The sequence below is a fragment of the Phyllostomus discolor genome, chromosome 5, assembly GCF_004126475.2.
Source record: "Phyllostomus discolor isolate MPI-MPIP mPhyDis1 chromosome 5, mPhyDis1.pri.v3, whole genome shotgun sequence".
NCBI classification, from domain to species: Eukaryota; Metazoa; Chordata; class Mammalia; order Chiroptera; family Phyllostomidae; genus Phyllostomus; species Phyllostomus discolor.
This window is the reverse complement of record NC_040907.2, coordinates 64,502,941-64,530,824: the sequence shown is the minus strand read 5'-3', so window position 1 is coordinate 64,530,824 and position 27,884 is coordinate 64,502,941. Positions and strand designations below refer to the sequence as shown.

The window sequence follows — 27,884 nt, the reverse complement described above, 5'->3', positions numbered from 1 at the left end:
AACTCTATTTAAAAGACAACAAAACTGAGACTTAGGTGACAAAGGTTAAATAACTTGTCCAAAATCACACATAGCTAATAAGTGACAGATTTGAAGTCTTCATGAGAATGTGAAGGTCATTTTTGTTTGAAGTGCTTGTTCCCAGTTGTGGTTAATCATTACAGATCATTAAATCAATATATTAAAGTGTAATAACTAACTGAATCCATTTTACACATTAACAATATGTGATCTAATTTGGATATTAACTAAGTGAATTATTTTACTTCCCTTCTCTAGGTTGTCTCTATTTTAGTTAAAAATAATAATTCAGTCATTTACCTGAAACCCCTGAATTGCCTGGGCACAGTGGTACGTAGTTGTGTCTTACTTACCAGAAGACTGGATGACTGCTTTTTTAAATACACACATTTCCTTAAACTGCTGTGTAACTTCAGGTGAGAAAACTACCATAAACCATAATTAGAAATTACTTTCTCACCAGGATGGAAAGTGAACCTGCTGGAGGCTCCTCACATGGCAGCAGATTAATGCTTCTTGATAAATTGTCCCCTCTAGCTGCTGAGAACAACTGCTGCCTTTCAGCTTCTTTTTCAGCTCGTCTACGTGGCCTTAGCAGTAAGCATTTGGAAATTGATGTGTCTTGGAAACTGGGATGCATCCAATAATGTAATCTATTCCCATGCAGTTGATCTTGAAAGCCTTGAAATAAAGAACATGATGAGTAGGGAGTAACTTCTATTAGATACTATTAGCGAAAATGAGCTTTCTACAGAGATTCCTAGAATCATTAGAGAATCATTATAAGACTAAGAAGGCAGGGATGGATCTCTTATAATTCAGATATGCTGGAAAATTGCTTTTGCAGGTTTTTTATTCTTAATGAGCTCGGATTTTTTTCAAAATTAATTTTATTATCATAATGGTAGGTATCTGTCTGTTACTATAAACCACAACACACAAAAATCTACTTAAGATTTTTGAACAAATAGATTTACTTTCCACTGTCTTTCATCATAAATTAATTATTCATGGCCTCTTATGAACCTCAGTATAAATTTGGAGACGCATGTTTAAAAAGTGAGTAGTGGTTATTATTTATTTTATGGCATTCATTATTAAAATCTGTAGCCACTTCAGAAAGCCCAGTTTTCTGACTGGAGATCTGGACATAGGTTAGAGTTAATCCCCCTAATCATGACTATTGTAACTAAAGATAAAATAACTGAAATCTAATGAGAGAGTGAAAAGTTTCTTTTATATCTTAAACAGAACACAGTGTGTTGATTGTTCACCCCAAGTAGTCAATAAATATTTATTTACCATAACTAAACCCCTGATGTTTCATCAAAATGCTCCCCTGATCTTTGAGGCTGGCTTTCATTGCTTTCCCTAAACTGGTATTAGGTATTAAATCTATCAGCATCCTTAAGCTCATTTCATAATCAGGTACTTTTCATTCAAACGGAGGGGCAGATTTGTAATCTCAAACAACAAATTCCATTAAAAAATGCATGTATGTAATGCCATCCTAAGTTCACTTCGTCATTGTCAAATAATTTAATATTTGAAAATGTATAATGTCTTCCTGAAGCTGAGTGCTGGAGAAGCAGTAGCATCACATGGAAAGGAATAAATCACCAGACTTCGTTTATTTATTTTTTTAATTTTTAATTCTTGTTTTTTATTAACCTGTGTACAATTACTTGTCTTCAGGTTTGTTGAAGCAGTAGGTCAGGCAACAGTTGCCACAACAACATCTGTCAAAGTGGCTGGCCACAAAACTCCAGCGCCACATTCATATGAAGGGCACTCCCAAAGAAGGCAACTCATTTTGCCATTTTCATTCACTTTGTAGTAGTTTGGGACAGCCAGCTTAACCTTCTTTCTCTTATGCTGATTCTTCTTGGGAGTGGAGTAAGGCTTCTTCCTTTTCTTAGCACCACCACGAAGTTTCAGCACAAGATGAAGAGTTGGACTCCTTTTGAATGTTGTAGTCAAAGTACGTCCGTCTTCCAGTTGCTTGCCAGCAAAGATCAGTCTTTGCCGCTCAGGAGGAGTTCTTTCCTTACCCTGGATCTTGGCCTTTACATTTCCTGTTGTATCTGAGGGTTCAACTTCGGGAGTGATGATCTTCCCCGTGAGGGTTTTCATGAAAATCTGCATCTTGGCGGCAATTCCACTGCAGATGTTGGATCAGAAAGGAAGATAAATCACCAGACTTTAGACTTGTGCTTTTAAATGTCTAGATCATCCAGGCAGATATATCCAGAGAAATCAGCCCAGCAGAGTACAAAGATAAAAGTATAAATTATTACAGGGTTGGTTTAATTTTTCCCAACAAATTCATGTGGGCAAATGTGACTTAGTTTAGATTAGCAAATTAAAGGGAATTCAACTTTTAAGCACACCCCTTTTTGCAGCTGGATGGGCATATAGTGGTAAGTTGTCATTCCAGTGAAGGTGAACACATCAATATTTTGCTTGATTTGAATATGCATAAATAAATAAACCTTTGCTTTAATTTAAAAATTTGCCTTGATTCCTTTGTTCTTATTTTGTTTTAAAAATATTATTTTTCTAATTTGCTTATAGCAGTAATTATGAGTGCCATGATTGCATTAAAATTACTGTTCTTTTTAAAGGTGAAGGAATAAGAGTTGTATCACTCATACATGTTTGTGTATTCAGCAACTGTCTACTACTTGCCAGACCCAATGTTTGGTGCTGGGGAGATATAAACAAATTAGATTTGACTGTTGCGCACAAGGACCTCACAGTCAGGGAGGTAGACTGGTGGCAGACGCTCACAGAGCAAGAGGACTGGTTTCATGACAGAGCTCTGTCTGGTGCTATGGAAACTGCAGTAAGTGTGTCTCGCCCATGCCAGGACTTCTCAGAAGAAGTAATTTTTGAGCTAGAAGTAACCCAGGGAAGGCAGAGAGGGGCCTCCTTCAGATAGAGAGAGCACTATCAGATAGGATGAGGGTGATAGTACAGAAAGAACCGATCTCATTAATGTTGGGAAGGATGCAGGAGTGAAAAAAGCCCTCCTGTGCCCTCTCAGATCTCTGAGATTTTTGGATCCCCAGGTCCAAGTTCACCAAGAGAACCTCATCTTTAACTGTATTTCCTGTTTGGGGCCTAGAGAGATTTGGGGCCTAGCACAACACATTTCCTAACTGTACTCCCATCTTTGCTCTTCTTGCCTGCTCCATAAGGGTCTGGCACCCCTTCCATGATTCTTCACCAGCACAGCCTGGAACAGTGTAACCAATCCTGAGGTGGACTCCAAGTTTGAGACTCATTTCTTAAAGTTGTAGAATGATGTCATTGGACTGGACTGTAGTATTTTCCCTTTGGTCACAATTTGCCACATTAGGGTATGTCAGGCAAATCTGGCATCTGTAATATATATAGGTATACAGTTGACCTTTAAGCAATGTGGGAGTTAGAGGGCTGACCCCTGAGTGGTCAAAAATCCATTTATAAATTTTGACTCCCCCCAAACTCAGTCATCTCTCAGTGTCTGCAGGGGATTGGTTCCAAGATGCCCATGGATATCAAAATCCACGGGTGCTTCAGTCCCTTTTTAAAAATGGTATAGAATAATGCATATAGTTAGCCCTCCACATCTGCAGATTCCCAACCATGGATGAAAAATATTGATCTGTGGTTGATTGAATTCACAGATGCAAAACCTGGGGATACAAAGGGCCAACTGTATATTTATTGAAAAAAATCCACATACAAGTAGACCCATACAGTTCAAACCCATGTTGTTCAAGGGTCAATGGCAGGTAAGCGAAACTATTTTCTATTTGATATTGAAATGTGTTTTATTCACAAATCTTCATCTTGTCAGTAGACACCACTGAATCTCATACTAATAAATCAAGTGCAGCCTAAATTAAGCTTGAATCTGTAATTATGGGTTGCATCTTGTACTTGCTACACAAAGCAGTGTGGTAGGGATAGAACACTGTTCTAGGGGTCAGGGAACCATAGTTTGGGGTTTTTGTAGTGATATGATGTATTCATTTCAGCTGGATGAGGCTGTGCTTTCCTTTTGGAACTCAGGTTGTGTTTGGGGTGGACATGGAAGGTGAGAAGGAAGAAAGGAGATGGGGAAAAATGGAAGGGAAAATTATGATAACTTATATTCACAATGTGGGATTATGGTTTGATGAATAAAAAATATTGAATTTTATTCAGCCTAAGACATTATACTTGTTCTACTTAATTAACCAGTCATATAAACTCATGCCTTGCTAATGATAATCCATTATGAAATGAAGTTGAATTTGCTAGTTCTGTTTCAAAAGCTCTGCTTACTCAACCAATTATAGCACATTTAATAAATAATTTTTCCTATAGAAAACTTTAATTAAAAGCCATTGAAAGAGCATGAGTCCTAGACCCACATAATTTCTACTATTACACATCACCTTCGTCAGTGTATCCTGTTTGATGTTTCTGTGGTACATTTAAATCGATGGCTCAAAGGAATGAAGAGCAAGTGGGAACAAGTTATGTGCTGTAAGTTGTGTTTTTCTGTTATAACTAAAAGTTTCAACTTGCCCAGGGCAGTTCTTGCTTAGAAACCCTCCACACATATGCTAATTTCCCTTCCTGGTGCTAAAATTGAGTTCCATTTTCAAAAGTCAAAGACTTTGACTTTGTTCTTCCAAAATGCATAAAGTTATATTTCTGAGTGAACACAAAAAGGTAAAAAATAACTATTTAAATGGCGGCTTTCTGTAGGAAGCTGTGCACAAATTAAAATTGTGAACACAGGTTTTGATGTAATTCTTTTAAACTTGCAGATAATGCTTGTGTAAACATAGACATTTTTAGCCTGAAATTATTAAGAAAACCTGGAATTAATTAAATCATCTTGGTGCAGTTATAATAATAGGAAAAAACATATTCATTTTATTTTCTTAATGATTATTTTTTTAGTCATAAAGAAACCATCACTTTATGAAGAAAGAACAATATAACTGCAGTTTGATATTGGGCCATATTTTAGGTCATTTGTGATATAAACATATTTTACAATTCAAGAGGTTTATGTGGAGAAATTTAAACCTGGTGCTTTATTTTGGGGTACTCAAACCATTTTGCTCTTGCTTTTGGTGCTCTTCTAACTTTCGGCATGCCATCTGAGTCCTCCTCCAGGGCCCTGGACTTCCAGCTCCCCTTTCTCTGAGAAAATGGTGCTAAGGAGAGGGGCCCTAGTCCAAAAGGGGACTGATCAGAGTTAAACAAGCAGTTTAACTCTGAATAGAGCACAGCTTCAAAACCAGGCTTTTTGTATGGTTGTGTGTCCCCATCAGATTGCTGCTATCCACCCCCTATAGTGGGGTCACAAAATCAGTTTAGAGGATCAGGACCAGCTCATTCATTTTTATTGTAATAGAATCAATAGAAAATGTCATAGTTGGCTCAGTATTGTTCTATAAAACTCTTTTCATTTATATACAAATGTGTTTGTATGTGTACTGATCAGGTATGTAAAATATATTTGTTACTCTGGCTCATGGGTAAAAAAAAAAAACTGTGAAAATCCTTGCAAACACATTGTGCCACTTGGCTTCTCCACAGAAGCTCTAGAGGGCCATGCCTGTTTCCCAGCATGCCAGCATGTTCTGGGAATCATGCTCAAAATTGCAAATGTTTCTTTAGCATATCAAGTCTTGCTTGATTTCTGCTTGCCTAGGTTCACTCCTTACAGTGGTGATGTCCTGGCTGTTTGGACCCCTACCCATCCAGAGAAAAAAAAAGAAGAAGAAAAGAAAAAAGGAGGAGGAAGATGGTGGTCTTTACCATTTGCTAGAAGCTGATTCTAACTCTGCTTCTTTGGTGACATTCTAAACCAATTAAGGGAAGATTACATTGATTAAGACAAAAAAAGCATAGCTTCCATCTGAACTTGCATCTTTTTTTCTTTTTTTTTTTTTTTTGAGGGTCAATGCAAGAGAAGCAGCACGTCCTGAACCCCATGCCCCCTTGCTTCAGGAGGGGTTGCGTTCTTACATCTTCCTACCAGTAGCCTGTGGGTCCAAGGTCAGGATTTGGTGGTGGGCACTCTTGGAATGAGAATGGAAACTCACAACATTTTTTTGTTGTTGTTCAAAGAATCCCAGAATGTGTGAAAACACATAATGTGCTAAAACAATTATAGTGTTTATGTCATTCTCAGACCACTGCCTTTAGGCCTATGAAGGGACCTTGTAAAACACTGTTTTTATCATTTCTTTTCACACTTTTGCAATACTAAATAGGTGGAAATCCACCGTTAAGCCTTTACAGAAGAATTCCCAAGGGAAATTTAATCTTCTTCCCTAGGTAACCTATTTAAGCCATATTTGATGGTGATAATGCTCATTAAGCATGAGACGTTTAGACTGACATACAGTTTGTGGTTCATTCTCACAGTGTATTTGACTGGTTATAACGAGTGGATCTGTGGCTACAGGGAAAACACAGCATCTATTTTCAGTGTAACCCCCTTTTCACAGCCGAGCAGCCAGTACTAAGAGTGGAGTGCACTCCTTCACACATGCTCTTTTGCCTCTGCAAAAGGAGTGGTTTGAAGATTTTGATAAGAGACTTCAATGACTGGCAAACAAGGTGTGGCTGTGACTGGAGAAATTGTGAGTTTGTAGGAAAAGGGCTTGGGATTATGTGTCTTGTAGCTATAATTGCATGAGAAAAAATGGGTAGTGAGATTGTCATGTCTGTGTCTGCATTTTTCTTTGTGAGCACTGAGCTGGATAACTGAACCCTCTGAGTGGTTTGCAAGAAAAAATGAGGATTAATATTGTTCTGAACTGGATCCCAGAGAGAAGCTTCTTAGGGAAAGGGAGGAGTGACAGGGATTTAAGTTAGAACATTTTCTTGAACTTAAGAAAAACATACAAGATATAGCTCACTGGCCTCAGCATGGCTGAGGGCTCCATTGTCATCTGGTACACGCTCCCTGCAACACTCGCCTGCCCTGAGGTCAGCCTGATGACTGGGAATTCTGCAAATGTGACAGCTACCATCCTTTGGCCTGTTTTTAAAATACACACACAGAGAATTTATACTCATCCTAAGTAAGGTTTGGATAAAATCAGTTTGCTCACAATCCCTCCTTGTGAATAACACCTGCTAGTAATGTGGGTCATCAAAAATGATTAGAGAAGTTCTTGAGTTACATTGTCTTGGTGGACCACTTGCCAGGAGAAAAATATTTTACATAGATTCTCCTTTTTCATCGGACTCTTTGAGTTTGTGGTCACTTCCATGTCACCCTCCCTTCCTGCTCACCCTTTTCTGGAGCTATCAGTGGAGGAGAAGGACAGCAGACAGTTTCGGGGCCTTCCCTACCCTCCTGTGCTCACCTGTTCGTGGGTGTTCCTCTAACACCATGGATTTATCCTCACATTCTGGGTCTGCATTGTGATTGTCAAATTACAACTTTCAGCTCAGAAGTGGATCGTGAAGTCCACCTAGTGGGTCACTCCACTTTTTGTTTGTTTTTTTTGTAGATGAACTAGAATCAAACTGAACATATTGCAATATCAGAGTGCATTCATTACCCATAAGACAATGATGGGGTTTTTTTTTGTGTGTGTGTAACCTTTGTTTCTTTTATACACATACATGCACATGCATGTTCCATTGTGTGTTGTGGATTCCAGTGCAGTGTATTTTTTCCTGTGCATCACTGTTATTGAAATCTACTTATCTAGGAGACCAAGGCAAAACTTACATAAATACTATCACTTTAGCTTTTGTTGACAATCTTTGCCGATTGCGGCAACAGTTGAATTTTGGTGTGTGTCAGTGTCTGAGATGCTTGACTTTCATTGAGCAAATGGGCAGTTTGGTCTCAGACACTCCTTTTGTTACCTAGCAGGATGGAAAAGCCACCCATCTAAATGCAGCAAAATCTAGGAAATGGAGAGGAAGAGAAGAAAAGTGAAGGGTGGAAACATGGTGAAAAATAGGTGGGAAGTCTGGGGCTCTTTTCAGTGAATAGACATTTTCAGATATGAAGGATTCCCTTACATAAATGCAATAGAGTATTTGTATAACTTAGAAGTGATGTGTTCATTTATAAATCAAAGTATGATGTTGTGTTATTACAGCCCAGGATGGCAGCTGTTTAGAAAGCACACCTCTTTATTAAAAGGGCCATATTAGAACCCAGAACATTTTCATGTTTTGTTGACCCCAGCCTCATTTCTACTGATTCTGCTTGCCCGTGTTCCCCATGATCTGCCCACTTGCATCTGACTCAGCTTGCTCCATTCCCCAAATCCATGGTCACTTGAGCTGTCACATTACCTCAGGTTACTTCAGTCATCATCATCATCCCCAGCATGTGCCCCTCTCTCACAGAGCCTGGTATCTAGAGACACGTGCTTTGAAACTGACTCCAGAGGCAGACTGACTCCTATACAGACACTCCTTGAGCTGTGCTTCTCCTCCTTTCCCTGTGTGTACCCTGAGGGGTGGAAGAGGACAGCTGTGAATTCAAATTGTGATTCCACTGCTTATTAGCTGTGTAGTCTTGAGTAAGTTGAGCTTCAGTTCATCATCTGTAAAAACTGGTGTGGTTTAGACTGCCCTATAACTTAGTTATGATGACTAGAAATATTAAATATTTTAAAGTGCCTAGCAGTACCATGCAAGAGTAGCTCTTCCATCCGAGGTCAACCCTCCTCTTTCTGCTGTTACCAGCTTTGTCTTTCTAGAGGGCAGTCATTCAAATCCATAAGGATTGAGGCTGTGCTTTTTTCTTGTTTCTTTCTCTCCCTGGAAACTGGAGGTCTCTATCCCTTTGTCTGTGTGGCCTTGCTGCTTGTGGCCTGCCCAGACCTTGAGACTCTGCCCAAGAGTTGGGATTCATGGCTCTTATATTTTGGACTCCAGTGTGACTCTACCTGAAACATGCCAGGGGGATGGGAAGAACATTAAAAGCATCTGCTTGAGCCTCAGCAGGCAGCTGGGCCAGTTCCCCAGCACCTGTACTACCCTAAAAGCAGATCTAATGCGGGCACTGGCCTTCTCTCCACCTTACCTTTTTAGAAGTAAGTCATCACACTCAACTGAATCACCCTCTCTATCATTTCTCTTCATACTTCCAATCTTGTCAGTGAGTGAATACTTGTAGAATGTTTGCCTTTAAACTTATTATTTAATCTTAAACTGGTTGTTCATGTGTGCTTAGATTTGAATTCACATTTCCAACTTTACCCATTTAACATGTTTTCCATTTTTAAGAACTTTAAAAATTCTTCTTACATTGCAAGGTGCAATTCCACCTTGACCTCAGTCTTGGTTCCACTTCTTGGTTATATCACCTTGGGCGATTTACAAGTTTCAGTTTCCAGTAAAATATCTTTCTGCCTGCTTCCCAAGGATATTGGACATCAAACTGTTCTGAATACTGTGATGCCCTACATAAATGTGATTACACCAGTAACATTGTTGTGATAAGTGCTAGATTGTACAAAATGGTAGCAGTAACATTATTATTTATGGACTGGAGATGGCCAGCTTATTCTTGATGTTCCCAACTGACTAGATTTGACCAGTGTTCCTCTCACTATTATTACTAAGCTGAAAACCCTTTGAGAGGAGCCCTGACAGAAAGAGGCTACTCTTAAAAAGCTTCATCATCTCTAAAGTCTAGATCTTCCTCTTATTAGCAAGGTGAACTTGGGCAAATAACCTTTGGGTACAGTTTTGTTATCTGTAAGAAGGGATAACATGACTTTTACTTATCCAACAAGCAATTATTATTGAGTGCCTGCTATATATAAAACTAATCAAGTAAACAAATATGACACCCGCCCTAATGGAACTACAGTGTAATTGTAGAGAGAAACATAAAATAAATAATCACAAATGCATGTATACTTAAAAACAGTGCTAAGTGCCACGAAGGAAAAAGATGACTTGCCTCAGAAAGTTGTAAAAAATTAATAAGAAACCTTAACTAGAAAGGTCCTTCAGTATTAGTTCTTAAATAAGACTTCTTATTAAAGAGTAAGCAATAAATACTTGTTGATCACACAATAAATAACTGGCCTAATATGGTATTACCAGAGACCCTCTCTCTCAGGCAATAAAGAGGTAGATTGACATTGAACAGGACCTTAACTAGCAGTCTTAAAACTTCTATTTAGTTATTTATTTTATCTTTTAAAAATACACTTTATTTTTTAGAGCAGGTTTTGGTTCATAGCAAAATTGAGCAGAAGGTACAGATTTTCCATATGCCATGGCCCCACACTAGCACAGCCTCCTAGTTATCAACATCCCCCGCCCAAATGGTACATTTGTTACAACTGAAAAACATATGTTGATACATCATTATCACTCAGATTACCTAGTTTATATTACGGTTCACTCTGGGTGTTGTAAATCCCATGAAAACTTCTAGTTTAAAGTGGTATAGTTGAGGTTTTTGCGGTGGACTTCAGGATTTCCATCTGTAAACTGGGGATAATGCTGCTCCCATTCAGCCTCAGTTGTGCTGATGTTTAAATAAATGAATGTGAAAGCCCGCTGTAAGGATCCTGATTGTGGGTATTACCTAGTGGCTACTTCTGATCGCCAAGCTCAGCACCCATAGGAATTGGACCACAGACCCCCTGCCATGACAGCTAAATATGGGTTCCTGGACCCATGGTCTTCTGCTGAAGCCTTCCAACCGACCCTTGGCATCCCCCAGCCTGCCTCAGGTAGCTCACAGGACTCTAATAGCAGGACCCACAGAAGTGGCACAGAGTGCACCTGACTTTTTTCCCATGTTAAGGGACTAGCTAGTTTATGGAACTCCTGGGGAAGAGGCCTGTTGCTATGAGAAACTTGGGAGAATAATCATATCAGAATATGCACTCTATAAGTAGAGTTTGGGAGTGAGGTAGGTTCTGAGAAAACACGTGGCTACCACTTATTGTGTGCTATGTGTGCTGCTTTGTTTATCCTACTTCATCTCTCCCATACAATTCCCCCCATTTTACAGATGGGGAAACAGATGAGCAGAGGTTACACAACCTACCTAAGGTCAAAGAGTTACTAAGTAGTAAAGCTGAGATGCGGAGCCGTGTCTTTCTGATGCCCAAGCCCAGGCATTTGACAAGCATACCACAGAGAAAGCACAAACTTGCAGGCTGATCATTAGAGAATTTGAGACCATACTGATACAAATACCACAGCCACAGGCTTGATGCCATCAAGGGACAGCTGTCCCACCTATTGGTGAGGGCACCAAGAAGATTGAGAGACAAAGGCTTTTCTTTCTGAAGACAGGGTTTCAGCTTAGCAACTATTCATCCCTGTACCCCTCATCCACAAGGCTAGCCCAGAAATCTCCCCGACCCAGGAGAACTATAGAGGGGCTGGCCAGTATCTCCAGCCATGCATTTAGTCTGGACTTGATATTTGGTGGCATGGTCCCTTGCCAAATAATTAAACAACCCATGGAGAACCTTGACCTTCACTTGTACACACCAGAGGACATGCTGTGTAAGTCTAAACAGGAATCCTGGAAATGGCCCCAGCTCAAGGTGCTCCCTGGCTCTTTGGAGTGGAAAACAAGAGTTAATCCTATCCATATACCTACACAAGTTTTTCTCAATATCCCCAGAGTGTAATCAGGTGAAAATTACATGAAAAATATATACACAGATTGTTACTATTCTGAAAATAGATGTTACCTTAACTCTGTGTGTGTCTTAGTTGGTAACATAGACCACCCAAGTCAAAAAGACAAACTATATTATAAACCACAATATTAGAAATAACACAAGCAGGCTGCACCTTGTCTAATTCTTGTCCACCTATGTGTTAGTTGAGGGAGTAGGGATGCACAGAGTATGCCTAGATGCTCTTCTCCCTGTATCTTAGAGCAGGGAAGGTAGGATAGCATGCCTGGCTTCGGGTCCCAGCATCTCTTAACCTCAGAACCGAGACACTTAACTTTTGTGATGACTTGGCTAAACCCTTAGCTTCTTACCCTTCCTCTCTCTTCAGTCTTGCTCTGGTGGCCAATGCTACCCATATTTAAGAGAAATCAGTGTATTACCCATGTTGTTGCTCCTGTTTGTACAGCTCTTATTTTGTTCATATGAATATTCCCTCTCCTCTCTGGAAAGGACTAGAGTCCTGCCCCGTGGATACCTGCCTCTGGATGACTTTGACTTCTGGAGCCCACCACAGCTGCTTGGACTTCCACCCGCCCGGAATGTTTCTCTGTGTGCCTGGGTCTAATTTCGTGGTTCCCTTCAGGACCCCATGCAGTGTGTGAAGCACAATATATAACAGCATAAATAAGATCATTTATCATGTATTTATTGCGCTTCAGCACTTTAAATTTATCATTCTCACCAGTTGTCTTGGTCCTGTTTCAAGCTCTTGGAGCACTCTGGCTATTAGCAGAGGAAATTAAAGGACCCCTTGATCATTAGGTCACTAGGTAAACCTGATCATTTCTGCTGTTAACCTCATTCTGATATGACCCTTGCTCATTTCATATGCTGAAGTTGTGCCCCGGTCCCATTAACTGGTTTATATCTTGACCCCCTTTGCTGATATTTTTCCCTAGATCCCTCCACAAAAGACCTCAAGGGTAACCCCTAGTCCTTGTGTGAGAGAATCCCTGAAACTTACTGCCACACCATCTGGGGCCATGTCATGCCAGCCCTCTCATATAGCTGCCTGGGAAATGTATCAGGCCAAACACCAGCCTGCCTTATGCCAGGGTTAACTCATCAGTCTGGTTCCTTTTGCTGGGGCCTCCGATGCTGGTGTCATTCTGACTCTTCTTCCTTCTGCTTGCACTTGGAACCATCCCTGGTCACTGGCCTTGCCCTGGGGGACCATTCTGCTGGCTGGAACTCAAACCCAGTACATGCTCATACATTTTAAAGTATGTATTAGGTTCTACCTAGTTACACCTAATTAGGAAGTTTAGGGTAAGATGATGACTACGTACCCTTAATTTTCCTTCTCCTCCCCCACCTCCTATAATAATGAGCTATCAATTAAATGCTACTTTTCTGGCTCAATTTAATAAATTTGTTCTTGAAATTTCTCACTAAACCTACTTTAGTTTAGTACAGTTTAATAAATTGGCTTTTGCTAGTAGAAAGGTAATCTTACTGTGTTTAATTAGACAAATTAAAAAGTGATCATCTCAATTGTCAAAACTGTTTGTATAGATTTCCTGTGTTTTGTGCTGTTTTTTGTAGAAGAAAAATTATTCACATTATTGTAATTCCATATAGTTCAAAACTAGAACAAAGGAAGTGATGCAGATCCTTTAGCAGAAAGGTCATTTGAGTCATTAGACTGTCCTGCACCATGTGGAACTTCGAGCTGCCATTGATGCACAGCACATTTCTTCAGATTGTGACACCACTCACTTATGCAGATGTTTTTCATGTGAATATTTGCACTGAAGGAGAGCCATAGAGAGACATTCACTTGTAAACAAAGGCCAGTGGTGTGAGAAGGAAATGAATCCTTCATACAACTCTAAAATAAACCGGATTCTCAGAACCTCTCACTCAATTCCTGCCATTCTTTATCCTTTAGAACAGACGTGATTGAAAGAATTAAAGGACAAGATTAGCAATAATAAAAAACATGAATTTTGATAGGTGTTTCAAGGATAACAGCTTCAAACTAATAGACCTTGGTATTCTCACAAGAAAGGGTGGTGAAGATTCTGGCTGCTGAGCATCACCGGTTGATATCTGCTGCTGAACACATAGCACTGTACAAGGTCTCCATGTCTTCCTCAGGTTGATTATAAGTGATGGACACAGGGGCACAGCTAGCTTGTTTTAATGATTGAATGTGAAGGAAGAAGGTGGTATTGCAGAGGAGAAATCTTTCCAGTATTTCCATTGAAAATTAGCCTGTTGATGAGAAACTTCAGAAAGCAAAGGCACGTGTAACTTTTGGTTAACATTTTGCATAATTCAGACTAACTAAACCTACAATTCCTAGTCATTCAGTTTGAATCTTTGGCAAGCTTTGGGACTAGCTTGATAGAAAATGATCAAATCTATGTCCAGGCTAAGACTAGCCAGCATATTCTTGGGTCAGTGATTTTATATTCTAGTCAGTTTTTTTTAGGGTTGTAGCAATCAACAGAGACCTATTGACATCTACTGTAAGAAAAAGGAGGAAAAATGCAAGGATATTCTCAAGTTGAAACCACAAAATCATTAGGAACATGGAGTGTCTCTTCTTCATGCTCTCTCTCCTCTCTGTGGATCTGCTTCATTCTCTTCTGTTTTCTTGTAACTTCAGCTTTCTTTGCGGTCCAGAATTTACCTCATATCCCAATAACTTAGTTGCCATATCAAGCTGACTCAGACTTACAGTTCCTTCATTTCAGATTCCCAGATCAGGAGTCTCATGGGCTCATTCTGACTTTTTGAGCCAGACAACCAAGTCATAGGTAGCTGGCCAGCCTAAGGAAACACTGGGTTTGTGTCAGGAGCCCAGTATTCAGTCAACTGTGCTTCAGGATCCAGGACCAGAGTAAGTTTGCTTAGAGCTGTGGAGTCTGTGGACGGAGCAGATTCCTGTATATGAACAGACGGGCAATGGTTGTGTCTCCGGTGTAGCTAGCTTCCTCCTGCTAGTAAGTGAATCGGAACACTGAACCCTTGTGAAAGAAGAAATGCTCTGGGTACCACAGTCTTGTCTTTCTGCCCTTCAAGTTTTGAAATTCAATGATGATGACCTTTTCTCTCCTGCTGAAGGTGGCCTGCCTGTCCTATACCCCTTTAGTGAGAAGAACACTTCTCTCCAGCCTCCAGGTAAAACTTAAGGCATAATATAAAAGGCTGCAAGGAGAGTGGAGACTGAGAAGAAAAGAAGGCAAATGGGAAGCAAGAAGGAGAAGAATGGGGGTGAACTGGCTGGAAATGAGATCCTCAGTTTCTACCCAGAAACTTGGTACATCTTCATGATACTAAGCCAGAAATTACATGATTGGGGATGGTGACAGGAGTGTTGAGGGAAAGGAAGGTGGGGAAGGTGGAGCTAAAACAAGTGGGGAAAGAACCTGAAGGAGAGGGTTTGGGATAGTGGACCTCAGAAGGTGGGAATTCTACCTTAATGCCTTTGAAATAACACTGCCCAAGGATAGGACAAAAGGTGGGCTTGACATGGAGATGAACAACTGTGAGCTGATCTGGTTTTCAGCTTTCCCTCTTCCTGAAAGCACCACTGTAGGCAAGTTCATGAACAATCTCTGGGGCAGTACAGCTCAGCATGAGCGTCTTAACTTCTAACAAGCACCAATTAGAGATACACCAGAAAACAAAGCATTTGAATATTCCAGACATCTGTACTGGGTGGTAACGTTTTGGTTTGTAATTTTAACAGATGATCAGAGTTGCAGATGACATTTAACTGTTGGGATAAGTTTATCTGGCTTTAAAACATAACATATTTTCATTGAGCAATACCCATTAGGAAGAAGAGATGGACTGCTTTATTCTTTTTTGTATCTTTACTTGCTTCTAACATTAACCATTTCTTCTGATTGATGTTCATGGTCTGGCCTGCAAAGCAACAATATGTCAAGTTCCTAAATATTTGGCCTTGGGCACAATGCTTATGTTGCACAAACCACCAATCTTTCACCCTTTTTTCTGACAATTAAAACAAAGTATGCTTTCTGAACCCCTGAATTCAACCTACTAAGCCTAGCTTAGATGTCCCTCCTCCTTGAAGCTTTCACAGACTCCTAGAGTTACTGTGTCCCTTGTACTTTGGTCAGCACATACCACTTCCTTTGGTAGTTATGTGCATGATGGTCTCCCTCAGTAATCCTGGAACTTCTTTCCTGCATCACGTGTGACTTTTTCACTTTTGAGCCTCCAACACTGAGCACAGTGAGTGGTACACAGTCAGTAATCGGTGAATGTTAGCTGAATTGAATGCACTGTATATGTTCAGTATGGTTTGGCATACGCAATATTCTCAGGGCCTGTTGTCATAGGTGGCAACTTTGGTGTAGTGGGAAGAGCACAGGAGTTGGAGTCAGAACACCTGTGTTCCAGCCCTTGGCCTTGTCCCTCACAAATGTGTGTGTCTTTGGTCATAGTCTGTCTCCCTTAGCTTTAGTTTTCTCATATGTAAAATAGGGATGATGATTCCTGCTGCTCAGGGTTTTTGTGAAGATGAAATGAAAAAATGTGAAAATTCATTGTAATATTAAAGTGCTGTATATATATGATATCATCAAAAATCATCCTCTTTGGAATTTCAGAAAATAATCCTCCTTAAATGTGTGATCCAAGACAGACCTGAACTCTTACTGAATCCATAGCAAACATGTCATAGAGTCGCAAGCTATGCCATTGAGAGAACAATAAATGTGAAATATCAATCTAGCGCCTGGCATATAGTAGGCACTCAGTGAATGAGAGCTGTTGTGGCTGTGATTACTACTATTAGGATGATGTAGCATTTTTTCACCTTGCTCCCAGGAAAGCAGTAGGGTGATCTGAAAAGAGTGGCATATCTTCAGTCCTTATGTGGTTCTGTAACCCTCCATCCCCGAACAGTCAGCTGGTTTCTTGTCTCCTTTCTCCACTCTCTAATTTCCACTCTGTGTGCTGTGAGGGTGACTTGAGTGCAGTGATGAGGAGCTGTAAAACTCAGGTGAGTGCTGCTATTTTCTTGAGAATGCACTTAATTCTCTTATTTTCTGTGTCTGTCAGACAGTGGAGCCTCTACTGGGAATGGTGAGGTTATAAAAATGTCTGCATTCATCTGCAAGGCCAATGAGCTACTTTATTTGGAAGTTGAGGGGAAGATGGAAACCTTGAGAATACTTGATGCCATTGAGCCTTGTTAATTTGCGAAAGGGTTTTGTACTTGCTCTCTTTTTTTTAAAACCATTCTTAATTTTCCAATCCTGCTTTTTGTTGGCTTCAAATGTGCTCACCAGAGTCCTGCCAGCTTTAGTTGGAAGGAATATATTTCCGAGTTTAGCTGGACATCAGTTATTTTTGGGTCATGCCCAGACTTTTGACAGAGAAGGTAGTGTAAAGGGGGCTGATGGTGTCTAGACAGTAAAATCAGAAACTGTGTAATTTATGTTGTATTACAGACATCCACTTCCCGGATTGGAAAACGGAAATAGGTTTTTATCTAGGGAAGTTACATTAAAAACCAAAACCCCTGGGTATTTCTGACCTATGAAAAGTTGGAGCTGGGATAGTTTTACATAACATTCCCCAGCCCCTTCAAAGACAGAAGTTATTGAGAGTATTACTGTGTAGAGCCAGAGATGAGAAATAAACTTCCAAGTTTCAGGAGACAATTCATAGAACTATATATAATGATCCTTCCTGGCTACTCACCACTGATTAAACCCCTATAAACTCACAGTGCAATCTCAGTTATACAGATCAGCTGCAGAGGAATATTGGAAAGTTGGAGAGGAGAGAGGCTAATAACCAAAAAAGAAATGGAGTTGGAGTTTAGAACTGAAGAGAAGATTGAAGATTTGACTCAGGGATCCAAAAAAATAAAATAATAAAATAAGCCCTGGCCCAGTGGCTCAGTTGCTTGGAGCATTGTCGTGTACACCAAAAAGGTTGCACATTTGATCCCCAGTCGGAACAGCAGGCAACCGATTAATGTTTCTCACATGGATGTTTCTCTCTCTCTCTCTCTCCCCCCACCCCCCTCCTCTCTCTAAAATCAATAATGAAAAACACCCTCCCCCTGACCAGTGTGGCTAACTTAGTCGGGCGTCTTCCACAAAGCAAAAGGTTGCGGGTTGGTTTCCTGGGCAGGGCACATGCCTAGGTTGTGGGTTCCTCCCAGGCAGGGTGTGTACAAGAGGCAACCAGTCAATGTTTCTCTCGCACATTAATGTTTCTCTCCTCCTCTTCCTCCTTCCCTTCCCCTCTCTCCAAAAATAAATAAATAAAGTTTTAAAAATATGTATGCTAGTGTGAAGATTAAATTTTTTTTTTAAATCAGACTTAGACTTAAAGAAAAAAACATGCTCTTCATTAGGAAACAGTATAATAAACAATTTAAAGGGCCTCAACTAGAGACTTCCAGCCAAGATGGAGGCACAGGTAGACACACTGTGCCTCCTCCCACAACCAAAATAAGGTCAGCAACAATTTAGAAACGAGATAACAACCAGATCTCACAGAAAATTGAACTGTATGGAAATTGGACAACCAAGGAGTTAAAATATACACATTCATCCAGACCGATAGGAGGGGCAGAGTTGGGCAGCTGGGCGGAGAGGGTTCTCGGCACGAAGTGGTAGCACTGGGTGCATAAAGCATTCCGAGCTCGTAAGGTATCCCAGGCGCATAAGGTATCCCAAGTGCAAGACTGCAGCAGGCCAGGCAGCTGGCAGACCCAGTGAGGCAGTGACTGTGAAGCGAGGCACTGTGTGCAAGGCGCCTGGCTGTCCAGGCCACATTTGCACCCAGATAAACCAGGTGATATTGGGCAGCGAGACCGACCATGCAACCCAGGATCCCAGCACCAGGAAACAGAACCTCAGGACACTGATTGAAAATATGTGTGGGGGTTGAGGTGGAGGGAGATACTCCCAATCTCACAGGAGAGTGCATTGGAGAGACCCACGAGGTCCTAGAATGTACACACAAGCCCACCTACATGGGAATCAGCACTAGAAAGGCCCAGTTAGCTTGGGGGAGCCGCGGAAGGGACTGAAATCCAACAGAGAGAGGAGCAAGCACCATCGTTTCCTCTCAGGCTCCACCCCCACATACATCACAACCCAGCAATGTGGGTTGCCCCACCCTGGAGAACACCTAAGGCTCCGCCCCTCACTACAAAACAGGCTCGACCAGACCACCTGCCCCCCTGCAAAAAAAATGGCTCAAATGGAAGTACAAATAAAAGCCTCAGAGCCAATATTTTTAAGCAACCAAGAGATAGCCAACCTATAAGATGCACAGTTCAAAGCACTGGTGATCAGGATGCTCACAGAATTCATTGAATTTGATCACAAATTAGATAAAAAATGAAAGCTACAATAAGAGAAATTAAGGAAAATGCACTGGGAACCAATAATGATGGAAAGGAAGCTGGGACTCAAATCAATGGAGTGGACCAGAAGGAAGAAAGAATCAAACAGAAAAGAATGGAGAAATATAATTCAAGAAAATGAGGAGAAGTTTAGGAACCTCCAGGACATCTTTAAATGTTCCAACATCCAAATTATAGAGGTACCAGAAGGGGAAGAAGAAGAGCAACAAGTGGAAAACTTACTTGAACAAATAATAAAGGAACTTCCCCAATCTGGGAAAGGAAAGAGACTTCCAGGAAGTCCAAGCTCAGAAAGTCCCAAAGAAGTTGGACCCAAGGAGTAACACACCAAGGCACATCATAATTATATTAGCCAAGGTAAAAATGAAGGAGAGAATTATAGAAGCAGCAAGGGATAAGGAGACAGTCACCTACAAAGGAGTTCCCATCAGACTGTCAGCTGATTTCTCAAAAGAGACTTGCAGGCAAGAAGGGGCTGGAAAGAAGTATTCCAAGTCATGAAAGGCAAGGACCTCCATCCAAGATTGCTCTATCCAGCAAAGCTTTCATTTAGAATGGAAGGGCAGATAAAGTGCTGCTCAGATAAGGTCAAGTTAAAGGAGTTTATCATCACCAAGCCCTTATTTTATGAAATGTTAAAGGGACTTATCTAACAAAAAAGATAAAAAACGTGTATAGTAAAATAACAGCAAACACAATTATTAACCACCACACCTAAAACAAAAACAAACTAAGCAATCAACTAAAACAGGAACAGAACCACAGAAATGGAGATCACATGGAGGGTTAGCAACAGAGGAGTGGGAGAAGGAGAGGGGGGGAGGAAGGTACAGAGAATAAGTAGCATAGATGGTAGGTAGAAAATAGACAGGGGGTTAAGAATAGTATGGGGAATGTAGAAGCTGAAGAACTTATGACACATGGACATGAACTAAATGGGGGGAATGTGGGTGGGAGAAGGTGTGCAGGGTAGAGGGGAGTGAAGGGGGGGAATGAGACAACTGTAATAGCATAATCAATAAAAATATATTATATAAAAAATAAAATGCCATAATTATACCACAATATTTTGTATTTCTTTTTTGGTTATAATGCTCATAAACCTTAGAGACTCAATAGTCATTGCTCTGGACTATAATAGAAAAATGAAAGTCTTCATAAGCTAGGCAAAATTTATGTGGATCTAAAAGTTTTTAAAGCCCATGGTAGCTTTTGTTTTATTTTGACCTGGATAATTATCCAGTGTTTAATTAAAACTTGGTGTTTCAGAAAAGTATAAATTCCTCTGTGCAGAGCTATGAGACATCATATCAAAGGCTGCTATCTGAACTGTTTGCTAGCACATGCATTTAAAATTCTGTGGTTGCCCTGGCTGGTGTGGCTCAGTTGATAGGAGCATCTTTCTGTAACTGAAGTGTTGTGGGTTCAAATCCAGGGTATGTGTAAAATCCCCAACCTGGGTGTGTTAGGAGGCAACTAATTGATGTTTCTCTCACACAGCTACATTTCTCTCTCTCTCTTCCTTCTACAGTCTTTAAAAAAGCAACAAAAAAAATGTTCTTGGGTGAGGATAAAAATAATAAATAACTATAGAAATAAATAAACAAATGCTATGATCTTATTAGTATTATGAATTAAACTTTGCTTTTCTATTATTGTTAAAAATATATTTTATTAATATAGAAAAATTAGTCATCCAACTTTATTTATTACCAAAGAATTGTTTTGTTATCCTTATCAGATCTTAGGTTACTATACTGAACTTATATTTCAGTTTAATCGTGTTTTTCTTTTTTTAGTCCTCACCTAAGGCCATTTTTCATTGCTTTTAGAGAGAGAGGGAGAAACATTGATCAGTTGCTTTCTTATAAGTGCCCTGATCCCAGGCTTTGGGTTTGAACACTGAGTGGGAATCAAACCCATGACATTTTGGTGTATAGGATGAGGCTCCAACCAACTGAGCTGCACTGGCCTGGGCTTAGTTTAATAGTTTTATACCTGGGTCTTAATAGGCATGTAAATGTTAATTGAATTATATGTTGAGTTTTTTCTAAATCTTACATAGAAAGCACTTTATTTATTTATTTATTTTTCTTTTAAGAAAGGCCCTAGGAGCCTGGGGGGAGGGGGGAGATAGAGAGAGAGAGCACCCTCTGGAGAGCCTGGAGAAAGAAGCGAGTGGGGAGAGATGTGGGCAGAGGGCAGGGAGAGAGAGCCGGAAAGCACCTTTTAATGTGTAGTAGCTAGCCAATTAAAATTTGTTTTAAAAACAAGACAGTTTCAGAAATATTGATATTAGATGTTAATATTGGGTATTAGAAAATAGAGAAAAGTATAATGTATAATGCACTGATTGCTAATTACTCATGATATGTATAATATGCAGAACTCTCTGTTGTGGACAGGGATTGCGGTGAAAGCCTTTCCCACAGTTCTGTGACTCTTAGACAAGAAGACTTGGAGATTAGAATTGCATGAGACCCTTTGGAAGCTGAATTCACTCGGTCAACAAGTCACCTCAGTTTGGGATATTTGAATTGCTGGCTTCCCAGGGTGACAGTCTACATTCTTCTATAGTTTCTTCTGTAGTTTTTTTTCTGTAGTTTCCGCAGTTTTAGCACAATGCCCAGAACATAGAGGATACAGTGAGGATATTTTTGACTCATTGGTGAATTGACTGCATAAAAGAATGCTTTGGTAACTGGCATGAGCCAAAACATGAGTATTCCACCACTGCTGATTATGGTAGAATGCAGCAATGGGAAAGCTCGAAATAATAAATGTCATCATTACTTAATGGTAATAACAGTCATCATTAATTAAGCACTTACTATCAGCTCACTTAATCTGTCCAACAACTCTGTGAATTTGATGTTATGGTCACAGTTTTCCAGATATGCAAACTGAAGTTCTGAAGAGTTAACTAACTTGACTAAGATCACAAACTTAGTAAAGACTGAAGTTATTTAGATTCATATTGGTCTGTCTTGAGTCCAAAACCCATCCTCTTAATTATCGTCCTGTTATAGAACTTTTTACTCACCTTCTCCACTAGTTTCTCATAAGAAGTTATATGTGGCCTACCCTCACCTGCTCGACAGAGCTCTCCGGGTATTCATATACTGTATCTCCAAAGCTAAGGGCCCTTTGAAAGTAGATCTTCCCCCATCAACATTGATTCTCGTTCTGGTTATTTAATGGTGCATAACAAATTGTCATAAAACTAGTGGCTTAAAGCAGTGACAGAATTTAATTTGCTCATAAATCTGCAATTTGGGAAGGACTTAGTGGGGACAGATTGTTTCTGCTTTGCTTGCTGTCAGCTGGGAAGGCTCCAAGAAGAACTGAATAATTATTTATATTTCTGATAGTTGATACTGGAAAGACTCAAACAGCTGGAGGCTGGCACAGCTGAGACTCCACCAGCGTCTCCATCTCTGTGTGGACTTTCCACTGGTTCTCTCTGCATGGTGGTATCAGAGTTGTTGGGTTCCCTACATGTGGACTCAGGACACCCAAGGAACAAAGTCAGAGGAGAGAGAAAGAAAGACAGGTGGACACTGTATAGTGCCTAGTCTCAGAAATCACTCACCATCACAGTTCTTTTTCATTAGAAGCAAGCCACAAAGGCCAACCCATCCATGTTCAAGGGAAAGGGAATTAGTCTTTACATTTCGTTACATTACATTAGTCGTTACATAGCTGTAACAATGTCAAGGAACTTGTGAACTTGTTTTAAAACTACTGTGGTACCATGAACCTTACTTGAGCAGTTCCTCCTCTGTCTCTACTTTGAATGATAGGGCCAGCTGTTGGCAGAAATATGGAAGTATGTGTTGCCAAAAACATTCATCACTCCACAATATGGCCTTTGCTTCCTTTCAGGATCTCTTCCCACTAGTAATGGTCCTGTGTGGCCATAGAGCTTCTCTGCTGTCCCAAGCTCAGAACTTTCCAACTCAGTTAACCCACACCCCTCCTCATCTCCACCCAGGACACTGAAGCCCAGAGAGATACTGTACACCATCACCAATGCTATCAACAGAGCTCCTCCTGCAGCATCAGCACCACCGAGTACCTGAGCCTCCTCTGTCCGTAGCTCACAGTGTGCTATCTCCACAGCACACAATACATTTATTACCTTCTATTCTCTTCATTTGTATTAATGATATGCCATAGCTTTCCAAGAATATTTCTACCAAAATCTTCATGGTCCACTTTGGCACACTACATTCTCATGTTTCCTGAAATATTAAATCAACATGATTGGCATTAGTGGAAGATATGAGCTCTGGTCTGGCAAATACCTGTATGATGGCATAGAAAAGAGGTAGGCTTGCGCTTTGAGGAAGAATACAGTGGTTGCAGGGACACAGCAGAATTTTTCTTCTCTGGCTTTTCCAATGATTTCAATGTACTGGAAGATAAAATGTAGCACATCAGTATTTTCAAAATTCTTGCTGCATATTTCTCTCAAGTCTATGAAAATTTATTTTTTTAGAAAATAAAATGTAAGTACTAAACCATCTTAGAGCTTTGAGAAATAATAGGGAATACTGTTTCATGTGCTACTAAAGGAAATTATTTTATTATAGTTTTGCTTATATTGTCTAGAATGTCCTCTGCTTTATTTCCCAAACATATTTTCATTGTGTTCTCAAAGCTGAAGTCATTTGCAGGACTTATGGTGTGAGGGCCAATGACTCTGCACCTGGGTTTTAATCATCTTATAAATTGTGAAGTGGTCTATAAAGAAAGGCACCAGCCAAGTACATTTTCTGATTTTAAAATATGGTACTTGGTATGGGAAGTGTAGACATGGCCCTTACTTCCTAATTCTTAATAATTTTATCATACATGAGCAGTGGGGTCTAATGCCACTTAATCTTACTTCCACAAGCAGCTGTCTCCAACCTCTGCTCTCCAGGAGGAAGCAGTCCCCTACACCAGGGGTCCTCCTGGTGTGTTACCACAATGCCAGGTGATGAGGCCAAGTTCAGCCACAACTGACTCTGACCATCACTAGTGGCTACTTAGCGAGTGATTATTTGCCAGGGACTTGAAATATTTTATCTCATTTAATCTTCTGAGATAGGTGTTAATATCCATATTTTATAAGCAGCAAAACCAAGGCCTTGAGAGATTAAATGATGTGCCCAAGATTGTCAACTAGTTCATGGTGAAAACTTGATTCTAAACTGGGCTTTTTGACTCTCCACTCTGTTTTTAGCTAAATATCCTATCGTATAATAACCATTGCTAATTACTAATTACTAATTACTGATTCTTTTTCCTTTTACCTCCCTCCCACTACCTTATTGTTATGCAAAATGCTCGCACTTTGCAGTGGTTTTGCTGTGAGACAAATCTCTCCTACACTGTGAGAACACATGTATAGTAAGAGAACCCAAACAGAAGTCAGAGCTTGCAGTTTTTATTTGTGTGAGGGCCGAATAAGCCTCAGAGAGCTCAGTGGCTTTGTGTTGCCACATAATGAATGCTTCTATAATTGAACTGAACTCATGGGAAGCACTGGAATTGATAGTTAGCCCTGCATTGAGACTGTGGATGAAGGAGGAAGGACCCAGGCAGGCTGCTTCCCACTGCTCTGTGTTAATTGGACAATTTTATGAGCAAGCCTGTGGGAGACTTGTGCATCGTTCAGTGAGATGATAAATTATGAGAAACTGAAAGAGCAGCTCTAGTAAAAGAAATAACAGTGAACAAGAAATGCCTTTAAAAAATTAAAAGCCTGGCAGGCAAAGGGGGCTTCTTCCACCTCTCCAAAAGGTTGGTAAGGAAAGAAAGGAGAGAGCAGAGACTCCCAGACTGGCACCCACATGGAAGCAGTGCAGATCAGGATTCAAAGCCTTGTCAGCCACCTAACGGCAGTGACGACAACATGAGTTTGCCCCACAAAAGTTCTGGTGGCAGTTCCCTTTAGACATTGGCTGGTGGTGTCATCCAGCCAGCTCTTATGATAAAAGGCCTACATGAATTCAGTGTGCTAGGCACTAAATCATGGTTGACTGGGGTTGGGGTAGGGGTAGGAAGAAGAATAACCAGACAACTATAAAAGTTTTCTATAGATTATCAAGCTGAAGAAGTTTTCCTCTGTTACTTATGTTTTTGAGTGTTTTTATTATAAGTGGGTGTTGAAGTTTTTTCAGTGCTTTTCTGCATCTATTGGTAGAGTCATATGATTTTTCTTCTTTAATATGTTAATATAGATTATGTTGATTTATTCTTGGAATATTGAAACAGCCAACTTGGTTAGGATACATATTCTTTTTTATATATTTCTGGACACTATTTGCTAATCTTTCATTATGGAGTTTTGTGTATATGTTTATGAGAGTTATTGGTCCGTAGTGTGTGTGTGTGTCTGTGCTTTGTCGGGTGTTGTTATTAAAATAATACTAGCTTTATAAAACAAATTGGGAAATGTTATATCTTTTATTTCCTGGAAGAGATTGTATAAATTTGGTGTAAAATCTTTAAACATTTGGCAGAACTCTTCAGTGAAACCAGCTGGGCCAGAACGGTTCTTTTTTGAAGTTTTAAAATTATCAATTAAATTTCCCTAATAGTATACAACTATGGAAATGATTGATTAATCTTGACTGAGATGTGGTAGTTCATGTTTTTCAAGGATTAGTTTGTTTCATCTAAGTGTTGCATTTATGAGTGTGGAGTTCTTTGTAGTATTCCCTTATTTTTCTTTGTCTTCAGAATCTGTAGTAGTATCCCCTATTTCATTTTTTATTTAATTTTTATTGAATTTGTTGGGGTTAATAAAATTTTATAGGTTTCAGGTGTACAATTTATAATGTATATTGTATAGTATATTCACCACCCCAAGTCAAGTCTCCTTCCATCACCACTTATCCCCTCTCTTGTACCTCTCCCACCCCTCTTTTCCTCTGGTAGTATTGATATTGGTAACTTGTATCTTCTCTCTCTTTTTTATTTGTCAGTCTTCCTAGATGATTGTCAATTTTGAGTTTTTCCCAGAGAACCAGCTTTGCTTTTAAAGTTAAACATTTTTTATTATTTATGCGATTGCAGTTGTCCCAATTTTTCCCCTTTTGTCCCCCTCCCTCCAGCCCACCCCCCATTCGCCTAATCCCCACACCAGTTGTTCATGTCCATGGGTCATGCATATTTAAAAAACAGCTTTTTATAACAGCATTTTCTCTTTTTTTTTTTGTTTTTGATGTCCCTGATTTCTGTTATTGTTTTATTATTTTTCTTCTTGTGCTTGCTTTGATCACAGAGGGTTTTTGCAATTCTTATTCTGTCTTCTTGGGTGAAAGCTTAGATTATTGATTTGAAACTTTTCCTCTTTTCCAATCTAAGCCTTTAGTGCTATAATTTTCCTTCTTAGAATTGCTTTAGCTTTATCCCGCAAATTTTGATATTTGGTTTTTTCGTTGTCCCTCATTTTGATGTATTTCTCAGTTTTCCCTAAGACTTTTTTTTACTTACTTACTATTTAGAAATGTATCATGTAGTTTCAAGTATTTGAAGCTTTTTCTGTTATCTTCCTGTTATTAATTTCAGGTTTGATTCCATTGTGGTTAGAGAGCACACTCTGTATAGTTTCAATTCTTTTTAATTTGATGAGGTTTGTTTTGCAGCCCAGGATATACTAAGTTAAACATATCTTGAAAAGAATGTGTGTTCTGATATTTTTGGGTGTTTTATAAATATCAGTTAGATTCTGTGGGTTGCTGTTGTTGAGTTCTTCTGTATGCTTCCTGATTTTATGTCTAGGTGTTCTATTAATTGTTGAGAGAGGGGTGAAGTCTCCAACTATACTTGCTGATTTGTCAATTTCCCTTTTCTGTTCTATGCGTTTTACCTCACATATTTTGCATCTCTATGGTTTGGTGTATAGCCATTTAGAATTGTTACATCTTCCTGATAAATTGGCCCTTCTAACATTTTATAATGTCTTTCTCTTCCTCTGATAATTTTCTTTGCTCTGAAATCTACTTTATCTGACATTAATATAGCTACTCCTGTTATCTTTTGACTAAAGTTTGCATGATATACCTTTTTCTCATTCTTTTATTTTCAACCTTCCTATAGTATTATGTTTGAGATGAGTTTTTTGTTGACAGTTAGTTGTTTAATCCACTCAGTTTTTTTAATCCATTTTGTCAGTCTCTGACTTTTAATTGGTACATTTAGACCATTTGCAGTTAATGTAATTATTGATATTTTAGAGCTAAGTCAGTCATTTTATTTTTTGTTTTCTGTTGTTTTTTATCTCTGCATTTTTACTGCCTCCCTTTTTATTTGTAAGTGTTTCTGAGTGTATCTCTTTGTATAATGTTTTTAGTGATTGCTCTAGGTATTATATTACATATACATAACTTACCACAGTCTACTGCTTTTGATATTTTATCAGTTTGAATGAAGTATCGAAACCTATCCCTCCTTTACTTTCCCTCATTTATAATATAATTTTCTTAATCATTTCTTCTACATACATTTGGAATCACATTAGGTGGTACAATTTTTTCTTCAAATGTCAAGTATTATTTAGGAAACTCAAGAGGGAAATGCTATTGAATTTACTCATATTTTTATTTTCTAATGCCATTTCTGGTTTCCTAATGTTCCAAGATTCCTTTTTTTATTATTTCCTTTCTGTTTAGAGAACTTTTTTTAACCTTCTTTTTTTAGGTTAGGCCTGCTGGTAATAAATTCTCCTGGTTTTAATTTATCTGAGAATGTCTTGATTTTCCTTCATTGCTGAAGGACATTCCATGTATACAGGATATTTGGTTGAC

The 27,884-nt window shown here is 39.5% G+C and overlaps 2 protein-coding genes across 2 annotated transcripts in view; one reads left to right on the top strand and one right to left on the bottom strand.

Moving 5' to 3' along the window:
* Nucleotides 1–27,884, top strand: part of DDAH1 (dimethylarginine dimethylaminohydrolase 1) — a 140,403-nt gene that overhangs the window by 4,982 nt on the left and 107,537 nt on the right. The window lies entirely within an intron of this gene.
* Nucleotides 614–4,361, bottom strand: LOC114497783 (ubiquitin-like). The gene has a single exon (XM_036026369.1). The coding sequence runs from the start codon at nucleotides 2,164–2,166 to the stop codon at nucleotides 1,735–1,737; it is 432 nt and encodes a 143-aa protein (XP_035882262.1). The 5' UTR covers nucleotides 2,167–4,361; the 3' UTR covers nucleotides 614–1,734.